The 24,223-nt window shown below is 42.1% G+C and overlaps 4 protein-coding genes across 5 annotated transcripts; 3 read left to right on the forward strand and 1 right to left on the reverse strand.

The window, feature by feature from the left end:
* Positions 1-1,157, forward strand: LOC127781605 (uncharacterized). Its single transcript, XM_052308587.1, has 3 exons — positions 1-454; positions 570-709; positions 810-1,157. The coding sequence occupies exons 1-3, from the start codon at positions 136-138 to the stop codon at positions 927-929; spliced, it is 579 nt and encodes a 192-aa protein (XP_052164547.1). The 5' UTR covers positions 1-135; the 3' UTR covers positions 930-1,157.
* Positions 1,158-9,755: 8,598 nt separating this feature from the next.
* On the reverse strand, positions 9,756-16,480 carry LOC127781547 (cyclin-D1-2). 2 transcript variants are annotated; one of them, XM_052308512.1, is made up of 6 exons: positions 15,975-16,475; positions 15,512-15,598; positions 11,912-12,007; positions 11,172-11,370; positions 10,769-10,902; positions 9,756-10,630 (listed from the first exon to the last, which is right to left on the reverse strand). In XM_052308512.1, the coding sequence occupies exons 1-6, from the start codon at positions 16,314-16,316 to the stop codon at positions 10,448-10,450; spliced, it is 1,041 nt and encodes a 346-aa protein (XP_052164472.1). In that variant the 5' UTR covers positions 16,317-16,475; the 3' UTR covers positions 9,756-10,447. The 2 variants fall into 2 exon arrangements, with proteins under 2 accessions (XP_052164472.1, XP_052164473.1); XM_052308513.1 differs by having other exon boundaries at positions 10,476-10,630; positions 11,194-11,370; positions 15,975-16,480.
* Positions 16,481-17,827: 1,347 nt separating this feature from the next.
* LOC127781068 (uncharacterized) lies at positions 17,828-18,673 on the forward strand. Its single transcript, XM_052307972.1, has one exon. The coding sequence runs from the start codon at positions 17,898-17,900 to the stop codon at positions 18,564-18,566; it is 669 nt and encodes a 222-aa protein (XP_052163932.1). The 5' UTR covers positions 17,828-17,897; the 3' UTR covers positions 18,567-18,673.
* A 1,017-nt stretch (positions 18,674-19,690) lies between these two features.
* On the forward strand, positions 19,691-20,778 carry LOC127781391 (uncharacterized). The gene is made up of 2 exons (XM_052308336.1): positions 19,691-19,768; positions 19,879-20,778. Exon 2 carries the CDS (start codon positions 19,901-19,903, stop codon positions 20,555-20,557), a length of 657 nt encoding a protein of 218 aa, XP_052164296.1. The 5' UTR covers positions 19,691-19,768; positions 19,879-19,900; the 3' UTR covers positions 20,558-20,778.
* The last annotated feature ends 3,445 nt before the right edge of the window (positions 20,779-24,223 follow it).

The raw sequence follows: 24,223 nt of genomic DNA on the forward strand, positions 1-24,223 counted from the left end.
AACCACAAGCTCAGCTGCAGCTCCCACGCCGCCGGCGACGACGACCTCCTCCTCCTCCTCCTCCTCTTCGTCGAAGGGAGCCATTGGTGACGCCGGCGAGGTGGTGGGCTGTGGGTACGGGCGGCGGCGGCGGCGATGGGGAATTGCCAGGCGGCGGAGGTGGCGGCGGTGGTGATCCAGCACCCGGGCGGCAAGGTGGAGCGGCTCTACTGGCCGGCCACCGCGGCGGACGTCATGCGCAGCAACCCAGGCCACTACGTCGCCCTCGTGTTGCTCCGTGTCTCCGCCTCCTCGTCCGGTGGTGGCGGTGGCGGCAAGGCCGAACACTCCGCCGTCGGAGCGGCCGTCGGCGACGAGTCCGGAGGGGCGGCGGCGAAGATCACCAAGATCAAGCTGCTCAAGCCCAAGGAGACGCTGCTCCTCGGCAAGGTCTACCGCCTCGTCACCTCCCAAGGTATCAAATCAATCAGAGATTATGTTCTTTCTTGGATTGCTCTGCTTCTTGCTCGATTTCCATCCATGGAGGCTTAGGCTAAAATCTAATCCGTGTCTGCTCCTTGTCCGCGCAGAGGTGACCAAGGCGCTGCAGGCGAGGCGGCAGGAGAAGATGCGGCGGTGCAAGGAGGTCACCGACCACCACCACCGGCAACCGCAGACCGGCGACTCCGCCGCCGCCGGAGAAGAACAGAGGCGACCCTCCGATCACCAGGTGATTACTCGCTCCGCCCAATTCTTGCTCTCTCCCTCTCTCTCTTCTTCTCCGATCAGCTGAATTTGTGTTCTGAATTCCCCTCTTCTTGGTGACTCAGGAGCGGAAGCCGGCGGAGAAAGACCGGCACCGGAGCAGCGGCGGCGGCGGCGGCGGCGGCGGCGGCAGAGGGCGGAATTGGCGGCCGTCGCTGCAGAGCATCTCGGAGTCGGCGAGCTGACATCGTACGGCCAGGATTAAACTACGATTAGTACAGGAGGGTTTGGTTTGGAAATTGGGGAGGTAGAAATCAGAAATGTAAATTAGGTGAAGAGTTCTCGGTTAGGTCAAGCGTAGCTGCTGGCTTGCACAGTGAAGAACTCGCAGCTTCAGAATTTTCAGAGTAGTTTTGCAACGAACAGCACAGGGTTGTTAATTAATAATTACTGCTATAGTTTACTGCTTGCTACTGCTAGGATGGTAGGATCATCAGTTCATCAGCTAGCTGCTTGCTGCTGATTCAAACATGAGTATAAAAAACGGGGGGGGGGGGGGGGGGGGGGGGGGGACTGTTCATAGTGTGATCTCTTTGTTGTTTGGATCCATGTGGTCTTGGGGGAAAAAAAAGGGAAAATGGTCAATCTATTATCTACTCAGAATGAAAATGGAATTTCAAGATGCTACAGGGCCATGCATCAGTTGAGCCCACAGTGGCATGTAACCATGCGAGATCTCTCTCCGAGCTAAACGGAGAGATAGCTCGGAGAGGGATCTTGCAAAACAGTGCTGCTTACGATTGCGCACCGGTCTTCTTCAGAACACATGAATCAGAATGCCTTCCGTAAATTTTCACCAAAAAACAACACTTTATGTAGAGTTCTTACGATTTTGCTGCTGGTTTCATGGATCGTTTCGAACCAATGGTTACCCCAACGATATCCATAAGGTCGCAGGCACATGTACATTGCAATTTGCAAACCAATTGGTGAACATTTCCAGTGCCATCCTAGGCCGAATTTAGTTCCAAACTTTTTTTTTCAAACTTTCAACTTTTCCATCACATCAAAACTTTGCTACACACACAAACTTTCCATATTTCCATCATATCGTTTCAATTTCAACCAAATTTTCAATTTTAGCGCGAACTAAACACATCCCTAGATCAACTCCTGCATGCTCAATGAGATGAGCTCGTCGGAGATTAGATTGGTGATGCATCCACCACAGTAAGGTGGTGTTTGGATCCAGGGACTTAACTTTAGTCTCTGTATTTAGACACTAATTTAGAGTATTAAATATAGACTACTTATAAAACTAATTACATAAATGAAAGCTAATTTGCGAGACAAATTTTTTAAGCCTAATAAATCCATAATTAGAGAATGTTTACTGTAGCATTACATAGATTAATCATGGATTAATTAGGCTCAATAGATTTGTCTCGCGAATTAGTTCAAAATTATAGATAGATTTTATTAATAATCTACATTTAATATTTATAATTACTGTACAAACATCGTCCCATCTAAACAGGATTTAGACACCCCAGCGGATTTTTCACTGCATATCCTGACGCGATGAAGTAACTGCACAGGATAGAGACGGCAAAAGAAACGGGAGAGAGATCCGGATCCAGAGGCTGTGGCAGCTGCAGAGAGGTCAGAGCGGCAGGCGATTTCATGTCATGTGGTGTGAACTGTGAACTGCTGCTCTGCATTGGGCAGAGTAAACAATTCTGATTTCTGAACACTTCGTTTTCTTTTCTCTTCTTTCTTTTCAGCAAGAGATTACGTATGCAGTAAAGTATGTGCATGCTGCAGCTAGTAATTAATTACTGCTGATGCGCATGTCTAATGTCTTGATAGTTTGGTTCTTCGGTTAATTTTACCTGCTCATATATGGCGGTGTTTAGTTTCCTCCTATTCCCAACTTTCCATCACATTATATCACATCAAAAACTTTTTTACACACATAAACTTTTAACTTTTTCTTCAAACTTTCAACTTTCTTCAAACTTTCAACTTTTTTCAGTAACTAAACAGACCTATATGTGCATATTAAGCAATCATGGGATGGCTAAAAGCCTGAAAAGACAGTGTTCATAGCTAGTGTGTTTTTTATGAAAGTAAAGTTTGAGCAATGCATCATGGTTGTGGAAAGGCTGAACTTTTCTGACCAGCAAAATCTATATAATGCAGGAATTAGGGAAAGAGGAAAAGACTGAACAAGGGAACATAGTTCATCTTCACTCCTTTTATTTTTCTTTTTGGAGAATAAGTAGGTTCCATTTTCACCTCTTTTTTTTAAAAAAAAAGTTCTGTTTTTTCACTATTGACAAACAGATGTTTGAAGGGCCTATTCATTGACGTGGAGGTTAAACCAGAAAATTTTGTTTTTATTCTTCTTTTTGGAGAATAATGGATTTCATAGTACTAGTGACTGGTCGGTTGCCACACATGCTTAATGTAGCGAAGCACCAAATCAATAATGTTCAAATGATGGGTACAACTCCAACAGTGCTTTGACTAGGCATACAGGTATGTTCAAGCAAAGACGGCATTTTTAAAAATTGTAATATAAAATGTTCTGTGGAAAAAAAGAACGCAATATAAAATGGCATCTTGCATTGATAATACATTGCATGTAGGATGTAGCATTACATGCTCCCAACAGCTCAAGACAACAACTGATTTGGCCGGCACGTTTCAAGATCATGATGAAAATGGGCAATATTTAATTCTTAACTTGGGCGGCTGATGAGTAGATGACTTGCATATATCCTGTTTATTATTTAATGGAAATTTGAGTATTTAATTGTCGAAAGACCATTTTGCCTCACTTTTTATGTATTGCACTTGTTCCCTTGAGAGGCAGAGAAAAGAAGAACAAACTCAGGGATCCTTTGGAACACAATGATTCTACGAAAATTTCATACAACTATTCCAATTTTCCGCAAGAATGCAGCAAATTTCTCAATTCCAAAGGAACCTCTAAGCACCAAAGTGGAGGTTTTCTAGTCATTTTTCTACACAATGTTCAGATAAAATTACACTTACAAAAACAATAACTATTATAACATGTATGCACCTGAGAAAGGTTGAGATGGATTGACACATCTGTTTCTGAAAGTTTGCTGATCACTGTCAGGGTTGTAGTTAGGGATGTCGACATGCAAAAAGTAAACCCTGAACTGCTGCCTGTTGGTGGTGCACAAACCACAAAGTAAACAAAAAATAATGATAAAACAGTGATAGTTCGTGTCACTAAAAAAAGTTGCTCACTTGGTGCTTCAAGAAGACCAGAGACAGAGAGATTTAATAACGTGACAATTTGCAAGATTGTGTGGTTGACTTGTGGTTAGGGCAGGTATTTTTTCTGTTGTCATGAAAGCTCTTGTTATGTACAAGGAATAAGCATCCTTACTCAATTACGTACCATCCTTGAGCCTGACGATAGTTTGATGGGAGTAATTATATCACCATAATTGATAACGATAATATCCTAGCCAAACAGAGTGAGAATTTTCAGGAAACTGATGTGTGTAAATCAAGCCAAGAGATCAACAATTTTTTTTTATTTTCTTCTTTTGCATCTGTTTGTGCAGTTCATCATCTCTTCAATGTGTTCTTAACGTTTCACTCAAATCAGCGAGGCCTCTTTCGGCAGAAAAATGAAGGCCTGAATCTGGCACAAAACAACACTGGCCCATATTGATCAAACCTATATGCATTTTGGGCTGGGCTGGCCCATAACCTAGGCTAGTCCAAGCCCACTATAACATTTTTGGGTTACGTAATGACGTGTATATGGGCTGGGACAAGAGTTGCAGAGTATTTTCGGCAAATCAGCTTATCTGCTGATTAGCTACTACTCATGTTAACAAATATACTACTCCCTCCTTCCCAAATTAATTATTATATAATGATATTTAAAATTTCTCAAATTAATCATCATATAACCGCATGGACACGGATTTTATCAGAATATAATTAATACAATATGGGAGAATATATGCATGCTAAGATGTAATTGGCATGGTGTTTTAATCGATGCATGCATTGTGAGAGAATGTGTGCATGGTATCTTGATTGATGTGATTTAAATTATTCTTGATCTTGGTATATAAACTTATATAATGATCAATTTGGTAAGGAGGGAGTACTATCGTTGTATTTAAATAGGAGTATATGATATCATTGATTTTTTGATCTTTGATGTGCGTCGTTGACCACTATTTTTTCTACTCCACATCTATAACAAGATTTTAGTATGCTATCCATATGTCTTTTATGTTTTCAAACTAAATTTTTTTAGAGTTATTGATGATCAAAGTTTTAAATTTAGTATCACATATTTAAGTACGAAGAAAGTAGCTCAGAAATCGAACTTTTAAAAGCATGGCATGAATAATCTATATGACTCGATAAGTCGATATGCTAAAAAGAACGGGGCAAGCATCCAAGAATCATATAATTTCTCAAAGATTTCACTTACTTTTTTTTTTGGAGACAGAAATACAGCATCAATTAGCAAAGCCTCTGAATGATGTAGTAGATCCAGAAAAACTGGCAAATGTCTCTTCCTGCTCGTCACACTAATCAGACCCAACCCAACAACTGCATCAGCACAGGATCGGCATTGATAACTAACTGATCATGGCATCCAAACTGGAATGTCTGCCTACTGCAACTTCCCAATCAGAGATTCAGAGGCACATGAGCCTACTAAACTGAATTACTGAAGCATACGACGCATGGTTATCATCCATGACTGCATCTCTGATTGGGATTCAGGCTATATAGCTGTCCGGGGCCATTTCACTGGAGGAGCTGAACGAAACATACATGTTGATCTTGCCGACAGCCGACATCACGGGACACCGTAGCTAGGCCGGTGTGGAATCTCTTCTTGATGAATCGGTAGACGAACCAAGAACGTAGACCAGATCATGGATTTCTTGGTCAGTCACTCTAAGTTTTTTCTTTCCTTTTTTTTAACCAACAGCACCAGACAGTGTATTGTTTCACTCTGAGTTATTCCTCCATGACATGTGTAAAGAACCAGAGATAGTGCGGGAGTCCATTCCTTTTTTTTTTGTTCTTGAAACCGGTAGGGTCCGGTTTTGTGTAGCCTTGCGGCCAACAGGAACCGGTTTTTACCTCGGAATCGGTAACCCTGGCCGCAAGGCTACGTGGCCATAGAGGATTGGAAGTGTAACACCGCACTCCATTTGAAATCTATATAGACTGCAGTAATAGTGTAGTTTAGTCCCATGTAGTTTCCAAGTGATGTAATAGTGGGTACTTAACGTGTAGAAAAGACTAGATAGTTCTTTCTTTGGTGGGTTGTTGGTAGTAACTAAAGAAGATTTTAACTCTTCCAATAATACAATTCAGCAAAGCAAACAATCAGTTCACTCCAGTGATGCAACATTGCACTTTTGGAATCATGAAAGAGCCCCAGAGGCCAAAGAGAAAAAAAAAAAGGGAAAACCTGCAATGTCAGAACACAATGCGTTTCAGATTCAGAGTTGCAGAATCAAAGAGAGGTATAGTAGGTGGTCATGCACACAAAAAAGATCAAATCAAAGCACAGCCTCACCTTTTCGTTGGTCCTGCAATACTTTGCTACGCTTTGGGGCTTACTAAAACACAAGTTCAGGCTGTCATGGCGTTGCCGGTGGTGGTGGTGGTGGCCGCCGCGTAGGTCCCCGGCCGGCTGGCTGGCTGGCGGGCCGGTGACCGGTCAAAAGATGAGATGATGGAGGAATGTGTTTGGAGCTGCGTGGTGCTCTGTTCTGCGCGCGTGGGGAGCGCCCGTGCCCCAGTTTGATCTGCAGCTCTGGCTGACAAATCAGTGTGCATCATTCTGGGACAAGAGAGTGTTTGTGTAACTTTGAGTTATGAGGCCTATTGCTGATTATAAGCCACACGGTTTATTAGCAATAAAAAAATCAAACTTTTATATATGTATTGCTATTATCGATTTAAAAGCCAATACTGGAAAATAAATTCAATAAAAAACTCCAAAAATCAAATTTTAAGACTTAAAATTTGGCACCAGCTTATAAATCAATATCCATAGCTGGATCCAAACTCGGATATGCCAAAATCCATCGAAGGGATAGGCGGCTATTGTCCCCCGGTGCACTTGTCGCCGTGTTGGGTTGCCGCCGCTTGGCAACACGGTGTCACCATGGAGCTGTCCCACGCAACCGCCGCCACCACACATCACCACCACCTTATCCTAGCGGTCGCTGGCTACCCACCTTGCCACGGCACCATGCCGCAACAACCAGCTGGCTTCACCACGACCACACGTCACCCGCGTACGAGATTAAGGGCACCACTGGTCATTCCTGTCGCCACCCTCCTTGCTCACCGCACGGTTTTTCCAGTGGCAGTAGGATAGATGGTGGGAAGGAGGCCAGGCAACGCTGGACCCGCAGTCGCCTCCGGATCGTCCACATGGAGGTTGTTACGTTTTCCTAATATAAATACCTTCATGTAATTATATTTTAATAGTTTTTGTAGATATATATTTAGAAATAGCAGTAATGAAATACCTACATTTGAGATCAGATAATAATGTGTCGTTGTCTAGAATGTCAGGTAAAAAGAACAGAACTCACAAGAAAAACAATTTTAAAGTCTCTCCATCACGGCAGATATGCAATTCATCGAAGGGAAGAAACATGCCATTCCGCCTCCCTGCTTGGCTGCCTCTGGCCCTTGTTGGGTCATGTCATCACCTTGTGAATTGGTTTGCTGCATGCTTCCTCCATTGTTCTTGAAGTACACAAGATGACACACAATACTACTAGCAATGTGACGGACCAGCAGACATGTTTCTTTGCTTTCGGCTATTCGATCCAATGATCACCAGGAGAAGTACTATTGGCATCCTCAGATTTGCAAATGTTTGAACAGTAATGCATTTGTGCGCAAATACTACGTACCCTATGGTTTAGCCACTGTTTGGTAGTGAAAATTACCAAACCCCATGCTTTAGCCACTGTTTGGTTTGGGTTGCACTTGGGATTTGGTCGTAACCAAAATCGGTATGTTAAATCTGATAGCAATCCAAACTGGTATTGTAAATTGGGAGTACTTGTCAAACTAGGGTAAATGTGGAAGGATTTTCAAAAAGTGCAAGATTAATCTTGACCTCCTTTATAAGACATGAACAAAAAGATACTTCATAAATGGTATTGTCCTCTGTTCATCAACCATTTTTTAAGTGAATTGCACATTGGTCTAGAGTACCTATTATTACCAAAGTTTTATCTTGGAGTAATCCTTTAACCAAGTTTTCTTTTTGGACTAGCTAGAATTGGACCACCCTCTCCATCCATTTCTTCTTCCCACACTTTGGCTGCTCAAATTGTTCATGCCCAACCTTTGCCTACACCACGATGTGGACACCACCAGCTCGCCAGTGAACTGCCAAAGCTCGATTTGGAGTTGTGGACACCAGCTAGCTAGAGCATGAGAAGAAGAAAGAGTTGGAGTGGGATGGGGTGGTCCAAATTGTAACAAAATGTAATTATTCCTAGTCCGAAGTGAAAACGTTGTTGAGAGGATCATCTAAGGAGAAAATTCCCTATATGCCACTAGAAATTGTCTCAGTCCCTTATATGCCACCGAAAAATGTTGTATCCCTTATATGCCAATGAGTTCAACTTTTTATCCCCTTTGTACCACTACCGTGAGCTAGCTGTTAGTTTGCTGTTAATTAGGGTAATAAAAGACAATATTGCCCTTCAAATCTCTCATGCGTTCTTTGGTTTCCTCTCCGTTATTTCTGCCTTGATGGGCATCCATTTTACCTTTGGTCTCTGTATGATTCGGCAACGATATGTATGCCCGACACGAATCCTATCAATACTTTTTCATCTCCAAATTTTGAGCTACATTACTGCTCCTGTACGAGAATAAAAAAAAATAGTTTTCAACTACTTGCATCGGATTTGTAGTTAACCGCCCTGCCCATCGTTGCTTGCTTTGCTGCCATTCATTTCATGGAAGCTTGCTGGAAATGGCTAAAGAAGGGTAGGGTGGGTATTTGGATAAAAACTTGACCAGCCAATGGATAATTTCTCCAACAGAGCTCACGGCAGTGGCACAAGAGGGATGGAAGAATTTTTTGGTTGGCATATAAGGAACTTGATGTTTTTCAGTGGCATATAAGGAACCAAGCGAATTTTCAATGGCATATAGGGAATTCTCTCTCTAAGAGAACGACCATTGATTAGAATGATCGAATTATCGTGCGTAGATCGTGTTGGGAGTCCATGTCAAATAAATCACACAATTGAAAGTAGCATACACTCTAATTTAATAATTCTGATTTGTAATTAATAAATACATTCTATATTGTATCCATCTTGGATCTCAATTTAATGCTCTATTAATTTAATTCTCAAATCTGAAATTAATAATTAGCAAGTTGTAATTGAATGGTCACATGGACTCCTTTTTTAATATAAGCACATATAATTTCAAGAGCAATTTTATAGTCGTTGAGAAGATAATATGAGGTATTACTTTTTCTATTGTAAATTTAGTACCTCTTGGTACCAACATACTAGGAGGTACAAAACTTTACTCTAAATACCTCATAATACTTAGTCAAGAACCGTAAAATTGCTCTGAGTACTTGAGTTTTCCACTCAATGAGTCCCTTAATAGGGATGGCGCCTAATCAAAATGGTGAGATGTTGTAAATTGGTGAAAAACCAAGTCTCGGAATTTTCAACAAAGAAGGTAAAACTAAAGGTCATAAGGGAGAAATGTGGTATCTGTATATCCATAAAGTAACTTCAAGATGAAACCTACTCATATTTCATAGTAAAATATAAAAACAGGAGTAAATTGCATATTCAGCTATCTATAGTTACCAAGTTTTCACTTTTCATCATGAGAGACAACATTTTTCAGTGGCATATAAGTGACTAAGACAATTTCTAGTGGCATATAGGGAATTTTCTCTTTTGTTAAAGTGAAAGCTATAGATGTAGGATTCTTATCGATGAATGTAATGATAACCAATAGAGAAAGTACAGATATCAAAAAATTATGGCAAGTCCCCCAAATGCCCTGATATCTTTGTTTGCACATAAATACACAATGAGCCAGCAGGAGATGGACAAAACCTTCTGGCTGCATGTGCCTCTCGCAGTACAGGCATTATGCCTCCCCTTTCAAGTTTGGAATCACTTGATAACACACAGGAGCAAGCCAAAAAAAAAAACTACACATCACTCATCAGGAGCAGACAAACTTTCCCTGATGAACATGAACAGATCTTGGCAGGGAGTAGCCAACAATGTAGTATCTGACCCCAAGCCTTGACTTTATGCCTGACCAGCTCAATTTCAGCTCACTCCAGTGCCCTTTCCAGAGTGCCTGATTCATTCACCAATCCATGTAAATATTCTGTGAATCAGAGCATGTCCTGCTGCACACATTGCTAGTACTACAATCCAGCAAGGACAAGCACAAATCTCTCTCATTTTGTTTCCTTCACAGACTGGCAGTTCAGAACCTGCAGCCACTGGCATGATGGCTCAACTGTACCAGTAGGGCTATCTACAAGAAGGTTAAAGGAAGGGCAAAAAAAAAAAAAAAAAGAAAAAGAAAAAGCAGGAACAGAACATCACAAAACCAAACTCTAGAAATTAAACTAGGACCCCTATGTATATCACAAACACAAATGCTGAATAATCACTGAAAATTAACAATGTTGCATCAAATTCTGTCATGTGCCTGGTGACATCTTCCTCCTCTTTGATGGGGGAGAAGAGGACACAACCTCCTCTGAGCTCACAGCAGTTGTCGCCGTCGTCGTCGTCGCCGCCATTGTTATCTCTGTCGATTCTCTCCCAACATTGTTACTAGATATCAATTGCTGCATTAGCCGGTAGCACCTGATGATTGCTTCCTACACGGACAAGACAGGCAAAAGGTTAATTTGAAGGTTATCAGGACACTACATTCCCATCTAGTGATGACCACGCGAGAATCTCACGATGATTAATTACTGAAACTCTGAAACCTCTGCAGGGGAAGCATGTACTACCTCGTCAAGGCCAATAATGCGCCAGCTAACCAGAGTTCCATGATCAATGGACACAAGTTGCATGATCTCACTGGAGGCGCATAGCACTGCTGCTGCTGCGATGGATGATGGGCAGTGATCCAAGAACTCAGTGTCTGTGACAATTTTGGATAATTAGATTTGTAGAATTCACATTGAAAACAATACTATGATCAGGGCTCATTTTGAACTAAGGGTTTTAAAATATTTTTGTAGGATTTCATATAAAGTACTTAGCTTTCGAAGAAAATTCTTGTGTTCTAAATGAGCCCTTATTTGGTACTCCCTCCGTCCCGAAAAAACCAATCTAGTACTAGATTGGTTTTTTTCGGGACGGAGGGAGTACATACATATAAGGTTGGATATACTATTTTGCACGGAATACCGTGAATTGTAGCTAATGTTACTTGAGTGGCTTGATGGATCAATTCCCTGATGTGCTTGCCATTTGGATCGACCTTGAAAGCAAACAAGTACATGAAAGTGAAGGGTGTTATCGATCGAAGCCTCCAATCTAGCGCATCAAGGACTAGAAGCTCCATCCGGAAAATTGTCCGCGGCTCAAATATGTATCTTGTATCGATCTGTAAATGTACAACAATGTGCATGTATGCATGTTGTAAGAAATAATTTTCGTAAAGGAAGTACTATCAGACCCTAGGATGAATTAATATTGACAGAAACAATGCAAATATACCATAAATGGAACAAATATTTGGTTAAGAGCACTTAGGCCACCTTTGGAACACAAGAATCGTAAACGGCAGGAATAGAAGAAAAAGGATTTTGGTAGAAATGCATATGCAAAATAGAGAAATAGAAAACACATGATGAATGGTTATTTGGAAAGACCATAAGAAATGCACAACAATTGAATGAGAGAGATAGACTCAAATGATTTTTTCATGAGGTTGAATCCCATGCTAACTTTTCTCCAACATCTTCATGCATTGAGCCATTAAAAAAAAATCATAGGTCCGGTCCTTTGTTTTGAAGGACCATTTTTGAAAAAAAAAAAAGCTATAGGATTAAAATGCTAAAAATAATTCTTCATTTTCCTTTGTTCCAAAGAGGATTTAATTGAGATCAAAACATCAATGTGATTGAGTGATTGGTTTAAATTGCCTGTAAATCTAGGATGGATGGCACTAGAGTTTCCTCCATCTTGGCGGCAAGGGAGAGGCAGGTTACTGCAAGCAGCTGCATTGCCCATCCATTACCCTGCAGTTTCACATGATAAAAACACAAAATGTACTGCATTAAAGACTAGGGCAAGGATCCAGAAATCAAGGGAATGATGTTTGTACTGTGTTCTTATAGTCATTGACACAACACCCTGCTAGCTAGCCATCTGTCAAGATGAATCATGATATATATACACTCCTATGTATATAACTGAACAAGATGAGTCATGCATCAATTGAATCATTGCATATATGGTCCTGGTGAGCACCTTTAATCTTGAAATGAAGTATGTGCAATTAATGGACCACCTTATAGCTGGGCTTTGTACTAGTGTACCATGTAGATTCAATTTCATGGATATTAATTGATTTCCACATGATCACCAGCACATATAGAATTGCATGATAGCTTCCAGAGCCTTTTTTTTTTGTTGGATTAATTGGTTTGTTATGAGAGCTAGCTTGAGAGGGTACTATCCGAGGAAATTAAGAGGGACATTAATTTGTTGCAGATCAGTTAATATTATGGTTCTGTCCTAGAAGAGCAGTTAATATTAGTGTTATGTGATCCAGGCCTTTATGATGATTAGAAAGAATGTCGCTTCGCAATATTTCATATACCACAGGGAGTGCAAGGATTTTATTAGGTTTTATATCTCTGATTAATGGTATGTCTGCTAGCATTAGTAATATTGCACTACATGGTTTTTGTTGGTTACTCCAGGTTCTCGGCTAAGAAGTTATATTCATGGGACTATATGTATTTTGGACATCAACACACAGCCTGTAAAGTGCATTTTTTGCGACATTTATATTGTAATATATTTATAAAACTTCATAATAATGCAATATTATTTATCCAAGCATAAAAATGTTCGTATGGTTATATTTTTGTTAAAGATAAAAAATAATTTATTATTATAAATCGAGTGTTGCTAGTGCAGCTAGTTGCTCTCTTGGTCCTAAAATTAGTAGGATAAAAAACTATAATGCCCCTCATTAATAGAAAAGCAATATTCATGAGTGAGTATGTGAGAGATAATTGAGGAATAAAATTTCTCGATTCATGAACCATATTTGGTAGGAATTAATTTATTTTGAGATAAAATTTAAATTCTAAAAATTAATTTATTTTGAAATGGAGGGAGTAGGATCCTTCATCCTTGTGGTTGTGGTGCATGGAACCAGTCCATCCCACAGGTTCTATCTCGTCCCTGATTCAGCATATGAATGTCCACATTTTCCTTGGGATTAAATCCTGAGAAGAAGCACATACATATGTTCGTGCATTCAATGATCAAAGTGTATGCCTGCCATGTAAACCTAAACCTCTAATTAATCAGATATTCAGAGTGCTAGAACACAACCATTTGAATTTTTAGTTTTAAAAATAAACCCATCCAAAATTTATTTTTAAAATCTGAACTTTTTGGCCACACCAGCCAAACTGGCGTGGCAAAATAATACTGACACGCTGCTCCTGCTGGCGTGATAGCGTTATTTGTCCACGGCATGGCAGCGTTATTTAGCCACGCCACTCTCGCTGACGTGGCATGACAAAAATGATATGTTCGCTGCAGGTGGCTTGCCAGTGTTGTTTTGTCGAGCTGGCGTGGCCAAAAGGTTCAAATTTATAAATAAATTTTGAAAGAGTTTAGTTTTAAAATAAAAAAAGTAAAAAGGTTCAACAAATAAAAAAATTCGTGCGTGCGCACGTGAAGTGCCCAAGTATACCTAAACTAGAAAAGAAAATGAACTCATGATTGGCCTAATCAAAGTACGGTCCGCAAGCTAATTAATCCAATTTCAATGTCCCGACTTTCGAGTGCTCACTCAACCAAAATTATCTTAACTGAGAATTGTTTAATTGACCTACCTAAGCAACTATCTCCAAACTTAAAAAGACATGCGTGGCGCGTACACATATATGAGCATGTACAACAACAAATAATAACAGGTTTTATACTCCAGTTGTTAATAAGGTAATTTGTTTTTTTTTTTGGGGAAAATAAGGTAAATTGTTGACATGAAGAGGAGAGGGAAAACGAGAGAGAAAAATCGATATTAAGCTGAACATCTTAATATGAACTTCTAACGTTTGTGAAAGAAAATTTTACTATATGGGAATAGGGAAAATGAAAGAAAGGTAATTAATACAAATTTATTTTAGTTAGAGCTTTTATCGTCTACACTAGTGTCTGAATGGAAGGCTTTACCTATGAACATGCTCTAAAGCCAATTAAACTTAGAATTTTCAGTAAAATTTATTAGTTCTTAGACCATTAAACTTAGACCAAATTTATTGCCGAACATCCTACTTCTATGACATTATATTCAACTTAATTACTTGTAGACAATAAACCACGCAAAATTGTATGTATGTATGTGTGTGTGTGTATATATATATATATATATATATATATATATATATATATATATATATATAACTTCGTTAACTTTTTTATATAATATTTGACAATTCGTCTTATTAACAAATTTAAAGTAAATTTCTATTATTTTGTTGTGGTTTGATTTATCGCTAACTGAACTTTAAGCATTATTCATATTTTTAAGATTTGCACAAAATTTTTGAATAAGACGAATGATCAAAGGCTATAACAAAATCAACGTCATATATTAAAAAAAACGGAGGGAGTATACTTTAAGATGGACGATACAGATGCAAGGTACGCACACCGCGCACGTACATACATACATATATACGACAGTCCAGCCAGGGGCGGTACCACCCATTAGGCGGGGTTGGGCAGCCGGCCCAGCTACGGCCCGTGCCGCCCCAACCCTCCATATCTTTTTTGGGCCGCCTACCACCACATCCAATTCATAATTGGCCCATAAATAAGCAGCTCAAGTATCCAATTTTAATCCTGCGTATGTGATGCTTTCCTGAGTCAATTCCTCGACACTGCTCACCCCCGTCCCCTACTATAGTTAGGTGCCTAATGTCTCTCTCTCTCTCCCTTCTAAGCAAAATAATAATCATCTTATTCTGGGTGTGCGATATCTTCTCATATATTTATTTTTTAAAAGATATCTATCAACCATTCTTTATAAATTGACTTATATTTGCAAATTGATATGTTTACTAGTATCTTTTTGAGAGAATCCATTATATGCCACTGACTTTGTCACACGTTTACGATTTTAATATCTATCTTTTTATGTATGATGAATTATGTATGGCGCAAAAATTATTACTTTATTTTAATATCATTTTTATTTTTTGTTTGCCTTAATTTATTGATTATACTATATATTTATATGATTACAACATAAATATGGTATTTTTTGCGTTTAGTTGTTCTTATGGAGACGAGCATCTTCGCCCCATCTTTATTTTAATCCTGCGTCCGCCACTGAGTCCAGCTGAACAAATCCATATGCATTTTTCTAGATAATGGATTATATTAACCCGGCCTCTACTTAGAAAGATGTACACAGCGCAAAACGAATCCATATGCATGGGTTTAAATTAATACAAAATGTACGTATATACGCACGTGGAGTATAAGATACGTACCGGGAGACGGTGGAGGGAGAGGAAGCGGTCCATGTAGCTGACGGCGAGGTAGGCCGTCACCGGAAGCATACCGTACAATTCTCTCACCTGCACACAAGTATTATTATTTTTACTGCTAATTAATATTTTCTCCTTCCCTAAATGTTTGACACCGTTGACTTTTTTAAATATGTTTGACCGTTTGTTTTATTTAAAAATTTTGTGAAATGTGTAAAACTATATTTATACATAAAAGTATATTTAATAATAAATCAAATGATAGAAAAAGAATTAATAATTATTTAAATTTTTTTGATAAAACGAACGGTCAAACACTTTTTAAAAAGTCAACAGCGGCAAATATTTTGGGATGGAAGGAGTAATTTGTGTTTTGTATTAATTAATCACCATACACTTTGTCCATTGGTTACTGAGGTTTAATTTAATTAGGATTATTAGTACTGCTAATTAGGTTTAAAATCACCTTTAGGATCCAGGCGACGGAGTCGGCGCGGGCGGCGAGGTCGGCGGGGCGGCCGGGGTAGTCCGCCCGCGGCGAGTGCGAGCGCTCGGCCTCGACGCCGATGAGCTCCGCGATGACGTCGACCGTCCACACCTCCTCCTCCTCCTCTCCGCAATCATCGCAGCTACCAGCAGCAGCCGGCGCCGTCGTCGTCGTTGACGGCGACAACGACACGGCGGGCGCCAGGCCCTGTAGCTGCTGGAAGGAGGACCCGGCCGAGGCGGCGTCCTCCTCCGTGCAAAGGAGGTACTCGAACACGACGTCTCTGTCGTCGTCGCCGCCGCCGGCGGCCGGCGCCCCCATGAGGCCGGGGCCGGCACCACCGTCGACACGCCTGACCGGACGTCGATCGATCGGTAGCTCTCTTATCTTGAATTGGTGTACGGGAAGAGAGAGTGAGAGAAGCTGGGGTATGGTTGTTAGTCCCAGTGGAGAAGGAGAAATAGCTGATAAGAATATGAAAAGCTAAGTTTTCTAGTTCTAGATTTTACAACTATATATTCTTAAAATCTAGGTAAAAATTTAGACTATTTGAGAGAGCTTCTTACAGCTGAAGATTTTAGAAGAAACTGCAGCTGCCAAAACCTCCCCCAAACAGATCCCATGTGTGCTAGCTATTCAGGGGCCAAGTAGGAAATTTATTAAGCTGGATATGAGAGTAGGGGCTCTCGATGTTATATCGATGTTTATTTATTAAGAGATGGTGATGCTTGAGCCTATACCGACTAGCCCATCAAATTACTGCCGATAGACTCGTTTGCACTGATTTTGTAAGTTTGGGGACGAATTGTATTTAGATTTTCAGTTCAAGGACAAAAATCAAACTGGGTGACAAATTGAGGGACCTAGTGTGAACTTATCCACAGTAAAAATGTTGGCCCGAAAAACTTTAAAACATTTAACTTCAATTTTGGCCCGAAAACGTAATGTCATTCCCGCCATCGTTGGGCCGGTTCCTCATTTGTGTAACCTTTTTTTTTTAGAACGCATTCGTATATAACATAAAAACCGGCAATTCTATTGGAACTTTTCATCCAAAATATTATGAAATTGTGTGAAACTTTTGCTTGAAACATTTTCAGAACTTTCACAACTCTCTCAGACCAGTTGAAATTTGCTGAAACCAGCCGCTCTGTTTCCAACATAAGCATACAACTTTGCTCATAATTATTCATTACAACAAGTTTATAATTTTGATAAATAACTAGCTGCGTTCGTTCCCCTGGGTTGGGAACCTCACCCTCCGGCACGGAAAACAGAACGGTCTATTAGCACGTAATTAATTAAGTATTTGCTAATTTTTTTTAAAAAATGAATCAATATGATTTTTTTAAGTAACTTTCACATAGAAACTTTTTGTAAAAAACGCACCGTTTAGTAGTTTGAAAAACGTGCTCGCGGAAAACGAGGAAGAGTGGTTGGAAACCTTGCGTATGGAACACAACCTTAATGAGACTATGAAAGTGCTTTTTACAAACAAATCGGCACATACCATCTTTTTTATGTTTTCCAAACTAAATATTTCAAACAAAAACTGTCACTATTTTGAACGTCCAAAATCGGCGGCGTTTTGAATCAATTTAAATCTACAATAAAATCGGCACACGATCAGTCTGGCCGAAAATTCGGCAGTGACCTGTTTTCAGAAAAAAGAACTGCCTATTTATCCCCTTCCTCCTCGCCAACAACTACGAACACACAGGTTCCCGATCAACATCGCCGTCGATCCGCATCGGAGTACAGCTCGTATGATCACCACCTGTTCGTGCAAATGCTCAAGAGGAACAAGAAACGCTTCCGCTTCGAGTCCCATGGTTTCTCTCACGCTGACGCCACGCTTGGTTTGCTCTTGTTGTCTCGTCAGGTGCGGATTTGATCGAGGCGATGGCGGCGGCGATCACCGTCAAGCCGCTGAACGGCGCCGAGGAGTACCTCCGGTGGAAGGAGTCGATGCTCCTCGTCCTCCACACCGCCGCCGTCGCCCACGTGCTCTCCGACGAGCCCCCGCCACCGCCGCCGCCGGCGGCGGCGGCCGGAGTCAAGGAGGAAGACGGCGAGGCCGAGGCCGAGGCCGAGGCCGCGGCCGCCGCGGCGAGGAGGAAGTGGGCGCGCGACGACGCGGTGTGCCGCGGCCACATCCTGGCGGCGCTCCACGACCGCATCTTCCCGGACTACGTCCGCCACGGCACGGCCAGGGCGGCGTGGGAGGCGGTGGCGCGCGCCTACGACGGCGCGGGCGCGCTCTCGGCCGGCGTGGCGCGCAGGGCGAACGCGCCGCTGCTGGAGCAGATCGCGCACGCCGAGGCGCTCAACGCCGCCACGAGGCTCCCGCTCGGCGACGAGGACCTGGCCGGCGCGCTGTGCGAGATGCTCCCGGAGAACGTGGGCGGGCCGGCCTCCGCGCGCTCCGGCGGCGGCGCCACCATGCGCGACGTCTGGCGCGTCGCCCGGCTCGTGGAGACGCGCCGCGTTTGCAGGGAAGACATGGAGCGCCATGGCAGGTGCTGGAGGTGCGGCAAGCCGGGACACCATACCAGCAACTGCATGGGTTGATCATGGTGCTTTTGGATCGATGCTGGAACGACGGCCGGCGACGAGCGACGTGGCTTCCTGATGGCTTAATTAATCTGCTGCAGTTAATTATAATTATAACTCCATTTGTTCCAGGTTTTAAGATAGTTTGATAAAGTCAAACTGCTTTAAGTTTAACTAAATTTATAGATAAATATAGTATAATTTATATTACTAAATTAGTTTTATTAAATTAATAATTAAATATATTTTTATAATAAATTTATCTTTGGTAAAAAATATTACTATTTTTTTCTATAAACTTGATTAAATTTGAAGCTCGATCAAAGTCAAAACATGTTATAACCTGAAACGGGCAGGGAGTAATAACTAGTAAAAAGGGAACTTTTATCCAAAACATAATTATGGTCAATTTATATGGAGTATATACGTTCTTTCAAAAATAAATTTGGGGTGCTCATAATTCTCTTAAAAAAAACTTTGCTATAATTATTCCCTACAACAGGTTTATCAACTTTCATGAGTTTATAAGATTACAAAAGTACTTTCACAGACAAATTGGCACGTTACATCTTTGAGCACTGCTCCGCGTAGTTAAAATTTGCTTCCAAAACTTTTACAAACAAAATTCTCAACTGTCAGATTTAGTTAGATACTCACGGAATTGTCACATCAGTGTTTGTAAATGAAAAATTTTGTACTTATAGCATTTTCCAACATCCTCGTATGTTTTCCAAACTGAACACTATACTACTCCGCACTAGCATTTGAAACAAACTGTCGCTACTCGCCCCGTCAATTTTAAGTGCAGCTGTCCTATGTTTTATTAAAAAGTTTATGAAAAGATTAAAAAATTAAGTCACACATAGAATATTATCCATTTTTTATTATCTAGTAACAATATAAAAATACTAATTATTAAAAAAATTGAAAAAGAGAACATAAACACATAAAGTACTAAGAGTACTCCCTCTATCTTAAAAAACGAGTGTCGAGATTCATAGTAATGTGTCACATTTCAATACTTTGTTTCGAATCAATCTAATCTACGATGAAGTCGGTGCTTGATCAATCTGGCAGAAAAATCGGGAGCTGCTTCTTTTTTTTGGGAGAAAAAAAGATCTCCCTATTTATCCCTTCCTCCTCGCCAACAACGCCCTCGCCCCTCGGGTTCTCAATCACCTGCACGAACATCGACGGCGATCGGTACCGGAGTCCAGCTCGTACGCGCACCACCTGTTCGTGCAAATGCTCGAGAGGAGCAAGAAGCGCCTCCGCTTCGAGTATCTCATTGTTTGCTGACGCCACGCCTGCTTTGGTTTGTCTCTGCCAGGTTCTCGGTTTGATCTAGGGCGATGGCGGCGGCGGCGACGAACGTCAACGTCAAGCCGCTCAACGGCGCCGAGGGGTACCTCCGGTGGAAGGAGTCGATGCTGCTCCGCCTCCACACCGTCGGCGTCGCCCACGTCCTCTCCGACGACCCGCCGCCGCCGGCCGGGGTCGAGGAGGAGGACGGCGATGCCGCCGCGAGGAGGAGAATGTGGGCGCGCGACGACGCGGTGTGCCGCGGCCACATCCTGGCGGCGCTCTCCGACCGCATCTTCCCGGACTACGTCCGCCACCGCACGGCCAGGGACGCGTGGGACGCCGTGGCGCGCACCTACGACAACGCGGACGCCGCCTCCGCCGTCGCGCAGAGGATGCTCTACGACGACCTCGCGCTCGACGGCGCGCCGCTGCTGGAGCGGATCGCGCGCGCGGAGGCGCTCAACGCCGCCACGAGGGTGACGCTGAGCCTGAGCGACGCCGAGCTCGCCGAGCTGCTGTGCCAGACGGTGCTCCCGGCGAACGCGGCCGCCGCCATCCGCTCGGGCGCGGCCACCATGCGCGACGTCTGGCGCGTCGCCCGGATCATGGAGGCGCAGCGCATTCGCAGAGAAGACGAGGCGCTCCATGGCAAGTGCAGGAAGTGCGGCAGGTCGAGATACCATGGCTGCAACTGCATGCGTTGAAAGTGGCACAGATGATATGCTGGAACGACGACGGCGACGAGCGGCTTGCTGGTGGCTTAATTAATTTCGTGCGGTTAATTAGTAACGTGAAGAATCTTATTTAGTTGAGTAGCAGTTATAATATGTGATATTAATCTTAATTACACGCAGTGTTAGTAGTGCTTAGTAACCTATATCAACTTAATATAAATATTTGGATTTTTCTGGTCGTCACATCTCAATTATCACGCGTTTTCGTCCGGTCATGCGTTTTCAATCCAAACACAGCCCAAACTGATTCCAATTTTATCAAAAAAAAAGGCGAAAAAAACATATAAAAAGAAAAAAAAGGCGAAAAAACATATAAAAAGAAAAAAAAAGGATAGTCCGATTCAATGACGCGGAAAAAAACCCCTCCCAGATCGCTGTGTTGCATTCAATCCGAGTCTGATTCCCCAAACACACGGAAAAATCGTAAAATCCCCCCAAATCCAATCTCAAAACACGAGACAAATCCTAAACTCCTCTCCAACAAATCCAATCCAATCTCAAAAAACAAATACTGAAATCCCATGAAAAAAAATTCAATCTCGCTGTGGGAAGCCGTCGACGCCGCCAGATCAGTTGCGTGAAGCCGCCAACGCCACCGTCGCCATCGGATCCACCGGGGGAAGCCATTGACGCCGCCGCCGCTGCCACTCGTGGTGGGAGAGGGCGCCGCCGCCGGCGCCGCTGCTCACGGTGGAGGGCGCCGTCGCTGCCCTCCCCCCTTCGGCCAGATCTGGGAGGGAGGGAGGGAAGGGAGCGCCGCCTCCGCCACTATCGCTCCTTCCTCCATCTGGATCTGGGAGCTAGGGAGGGAGGAGCGCCACCTCCGTCGCCTGCGGTGGCCGCCCCCACCATCTCTCCCCTCCTACAGCCTGATCCAGGAGCGGGGAGAAGAGAAAGGAAGGGGAGGGGAGCGCCGTCTCCACGCCGCTGCCCTCCTCTCATTCAGTCGGATCAGGGAGGGAGGGAGTGGATGGCGCCTGCAGTCGCTGGGCGAGGGAGAAGCGCGCCGTTGGGGAGTGGCGAAGGAGAGACGGGATAACGGGAAGACGGAGAGAACGACGAGAGAGAAAAGCGGCGCGGAGGATTCTAGAGAAGGAGAGAAGGTTCGAGACTCGAGAGGAGGTGGGGTCCACACTGATATTTTTCTTTACCGTGCGCTCCTGCATCGGATACGGGGTGGACACAACAAAACTCAGCTGAATGTTTAAATTTTCAAAATGTAGCTGCATCGCATTTGGTTAGCCTGTGAAACATGTGATCGATAGGTCACGGGATTCCCATCATCTTTTTGGTTTTTTTGGTGGTTATCCTCTACTGTTCTTTTCCCTTTCCTTTCCTAACCTTTTTTTTTTTGAAAAATTTCCTGCTGTATTTTTTTCAACACTTTATCACATGTTCTAATTAACAAAACCGGCACATGCTACATCTGTTTTTTAAATAGATCACGTTATTAGCCGCTAGACACACGTTTGATCATTCATCGTATTAAAAAAAATTATGTAATTATCATTTTTTAGTTGTTTTATCACTAAAAGTATTTTAAGCACGATTTATATCTTATGCATTTGCATAAATTTTTTTTGTAAGACAAATGATCAAACATGTGTCTAAAAGTCAACGACATCATGTATTATATAATATAAGCCATTTTTTTTATAAACCGGCACTTATATACTACTATAGGTGCCGATTCTTTCAGCCACGGGGCGTTCGAGTGAAAAAAAAAATGACACAAATCTAAAACCTAGCCAAACGTCGATATAACTGCACCGCAAGTGTCTCCTACGCCTCGATCTGTTTCACAAAATCGGAAGAAACTCAATTCGAGCATGCTCTGTCCAAATCATTTATTGATGCCTCAATCAATACCCACAACATGCCAGATCGATGCCTAGGTCAATAAAATCCACGACATGTTGAAGTCACAGATGCCACCGTTGCTTGCCCGAGGCCGAGGCAGCTGCACATCAGGGTCATCGCCACCTGTCCCGATGCCGTTGCCTCTCACACCGCTCGACGAGGCCGAGGTCACTACTCGCCGTGGTGAGGCCCTCTGCCGCTGCTCGACGAGGCCACTGCTTGTCGCCGGTGCGGAGGCCGTCGCTTCTCCCGCTGCTCGACGAGGCCGATGTCTCTGCTCGCCAGTCGGGGCCACCAGCGCTATTGATGTTTCTTGCTCTGTGCTGCTCGTGTGTGGATGTAGGAGAGATCGGCTGTGGGAGAGAGGAGAAAGAGATAAGAGGAGAAGTGTTGCGTGGTTGCGGGAGAGAGAAGAATAGATAAGGACGAAGAGAAAGAGATAAAGTTGGATATATCCGTCTATGACGTATGGTGCTATGACTAAATAGATATTAGTGTTACCGGATGGCTGAATGCATGGAAATCTTGAAAGCTACATAATAGAATATCTTTTACTGTTCAATCTCTTTTACCAGAATTGCTATTGTTTTATCATGCCTTGGCACCAACAAAATAAAATAATATTGAATTAATGAAGCCAGCTACTACACATATATATTGCTAGGAATATAAATAAAAAAAATCGTATTTGCCCGTATATAATTTTGAACTTTAATTTATTTTTAAAACATAATTTTGAAGTTTTCTTAATGTAGTTTGTTGTTCAGCATTGGCTTTTACATGTATATAAAAGTTTTATCCGCAAAATAAATTTTGGTCGTTAATGAGTCGTTATGGCTTATAATTAGATTTGACCAACGTCCAATGACGACCACCATGTATAGAATACAAGAAAATATAATTTCGATGTACCACGAATTAGATGTGTCGATCAGCTCAATCTCAGGCACTTTCATCATGTAGCAACGCATGAGTATAGAAAATACAATTTCTATATGTCGCGATTCAGATGTGTCGTCTGCTCAATTCGTCTTATTTTTTGTTACACTTATCTACTTTAAGAAAATATCGATTTTTTCGTTCATCACACAGATTTCCATCTGTCGTCTACTGTACAAAAGCAATCGCATTGTGCACCCATTTGTGTCATGAGCATCATCCATATCCCGTAAAATGTAAAATAAATTAACTGTTCGAGAACAAACTTGACTTTTTTGTCATTATACACATCATCGATGCTTATGATCATGCTTGGGGTGCTTCAATAAATAATTGAAATCAAACTTCAGCCACCCACCATTACCCGTGCAACGCACGGGCATTTTGCTAGTACTATAAACAAAGAGAGTTGGTTTTTTATATGCCCGGAAGAAAATGTACATGGGATGATCACATTAAGGAACTACGTATTCATCTTATGATCTCTCGACAGATTTAGAGTTTTAAATCTTGCAGAATTTTTAACCAACGAATATGGCCCGTTCAAATTAAATAAAAAAAGGACACAAGCATATCAAAAATCGTAAATCTAGAGAAAAATTGTTGTAAAAATATAATTTTCGTACACTGTAACTGAGTGTAACTTCAAACTGTAACTGAGTGTAACTTCAAGTTAGATCTAGAGAAACATAAATCCTACGGACAAAAAATTCAAAATATAGAAGCCCAAAAGATCTAGAGAAATATAAATCCTATGAAAAAAAATCGAAACATAGAAAGCCCAAAAGATCTAGAGAAATATAAATCCTATGGAAAAAAGAACCGAAACATAGAAAG

This window comes from Oryza glaberrima, chromosome 8 (genome assembly GCF_000147395.1).
Source record: "Oryza glaberrima chromosome 8, OglaRS2, whole genome shotgun sequence".
Classification (NCBI taxonomy): domain Eukaryota; kingdom Viridiplantae; phylum Streptophyta; class Magnoliopsida; order Poales; family Poaceae; genus Oryza; species Oryza glaberrima.

What these genes read in the sequence shown, in the direction of transcription:
- LOC127781605 (XM_052308587.1), top strand. Translation starts at nt 136, where the DNA reads ATGGGGAATTGCCAGGCGGCGGAGGTGGCGGCGGTGGTGATCCAGCAC. An exon ending in CCGCCTCGTCACCTCCCAAG is followed by an intron (nt 455 to 569) that starts GTATCAAATCAA and finishes TTGTCCGCGCAG; the next exon opens with AGGTGACCAAGGCGCTGCAG. An exon ending in GGCGACCCTCCGATCACCAG is followed by an intron (nt 710 to 809) that starts GTGATTACTCGC and finishes TTGGTGACTCAG; the next exon opens with GAGCGGAAGCCGGCGGAGAA.
- LOC127781547 (XM_052308512.1), bottom strand. Translation starts at nt 16,316, where the DNA reads ATGGGGGCGCCGGCCGCCGGCGGCGGCGACGACGACAGAGACGTCGTG. An exon ending in TCTCCCTCCACCGTCTCCCG is followed by an intron (nt 12,008 to 15,511) that starts GTACGTATCTTA and finishes GTGAAACTGCAG; the next exon opens with GGTAATGGATGGGCAATGCA. An exon ending in GCATTATTGGCCTTGACGAG is followed by an intron (nt 10,631 to 10,768) that starts GTAGTACATGCT and finishes TTGTCCGTGTAG; the next exon opens with GAAGCAATCATCAGGTGCTA.
- LOC127781068 (XM_052307972.1), top strand. Translation starts at nt 17,898, where the DNA reads ATGGCGGCGGCGATCACCGTCAAGCCGCTGAACGGCGCCGAGGAGTAC.
- LOC127781391 (XM_052308336.1), top strand. Translation starts at nt 19,901, where the DNA reads ATGGCGGCGGCGGCGACGAACGTCAACGTCAAGCCGCTCAACGGCGCC.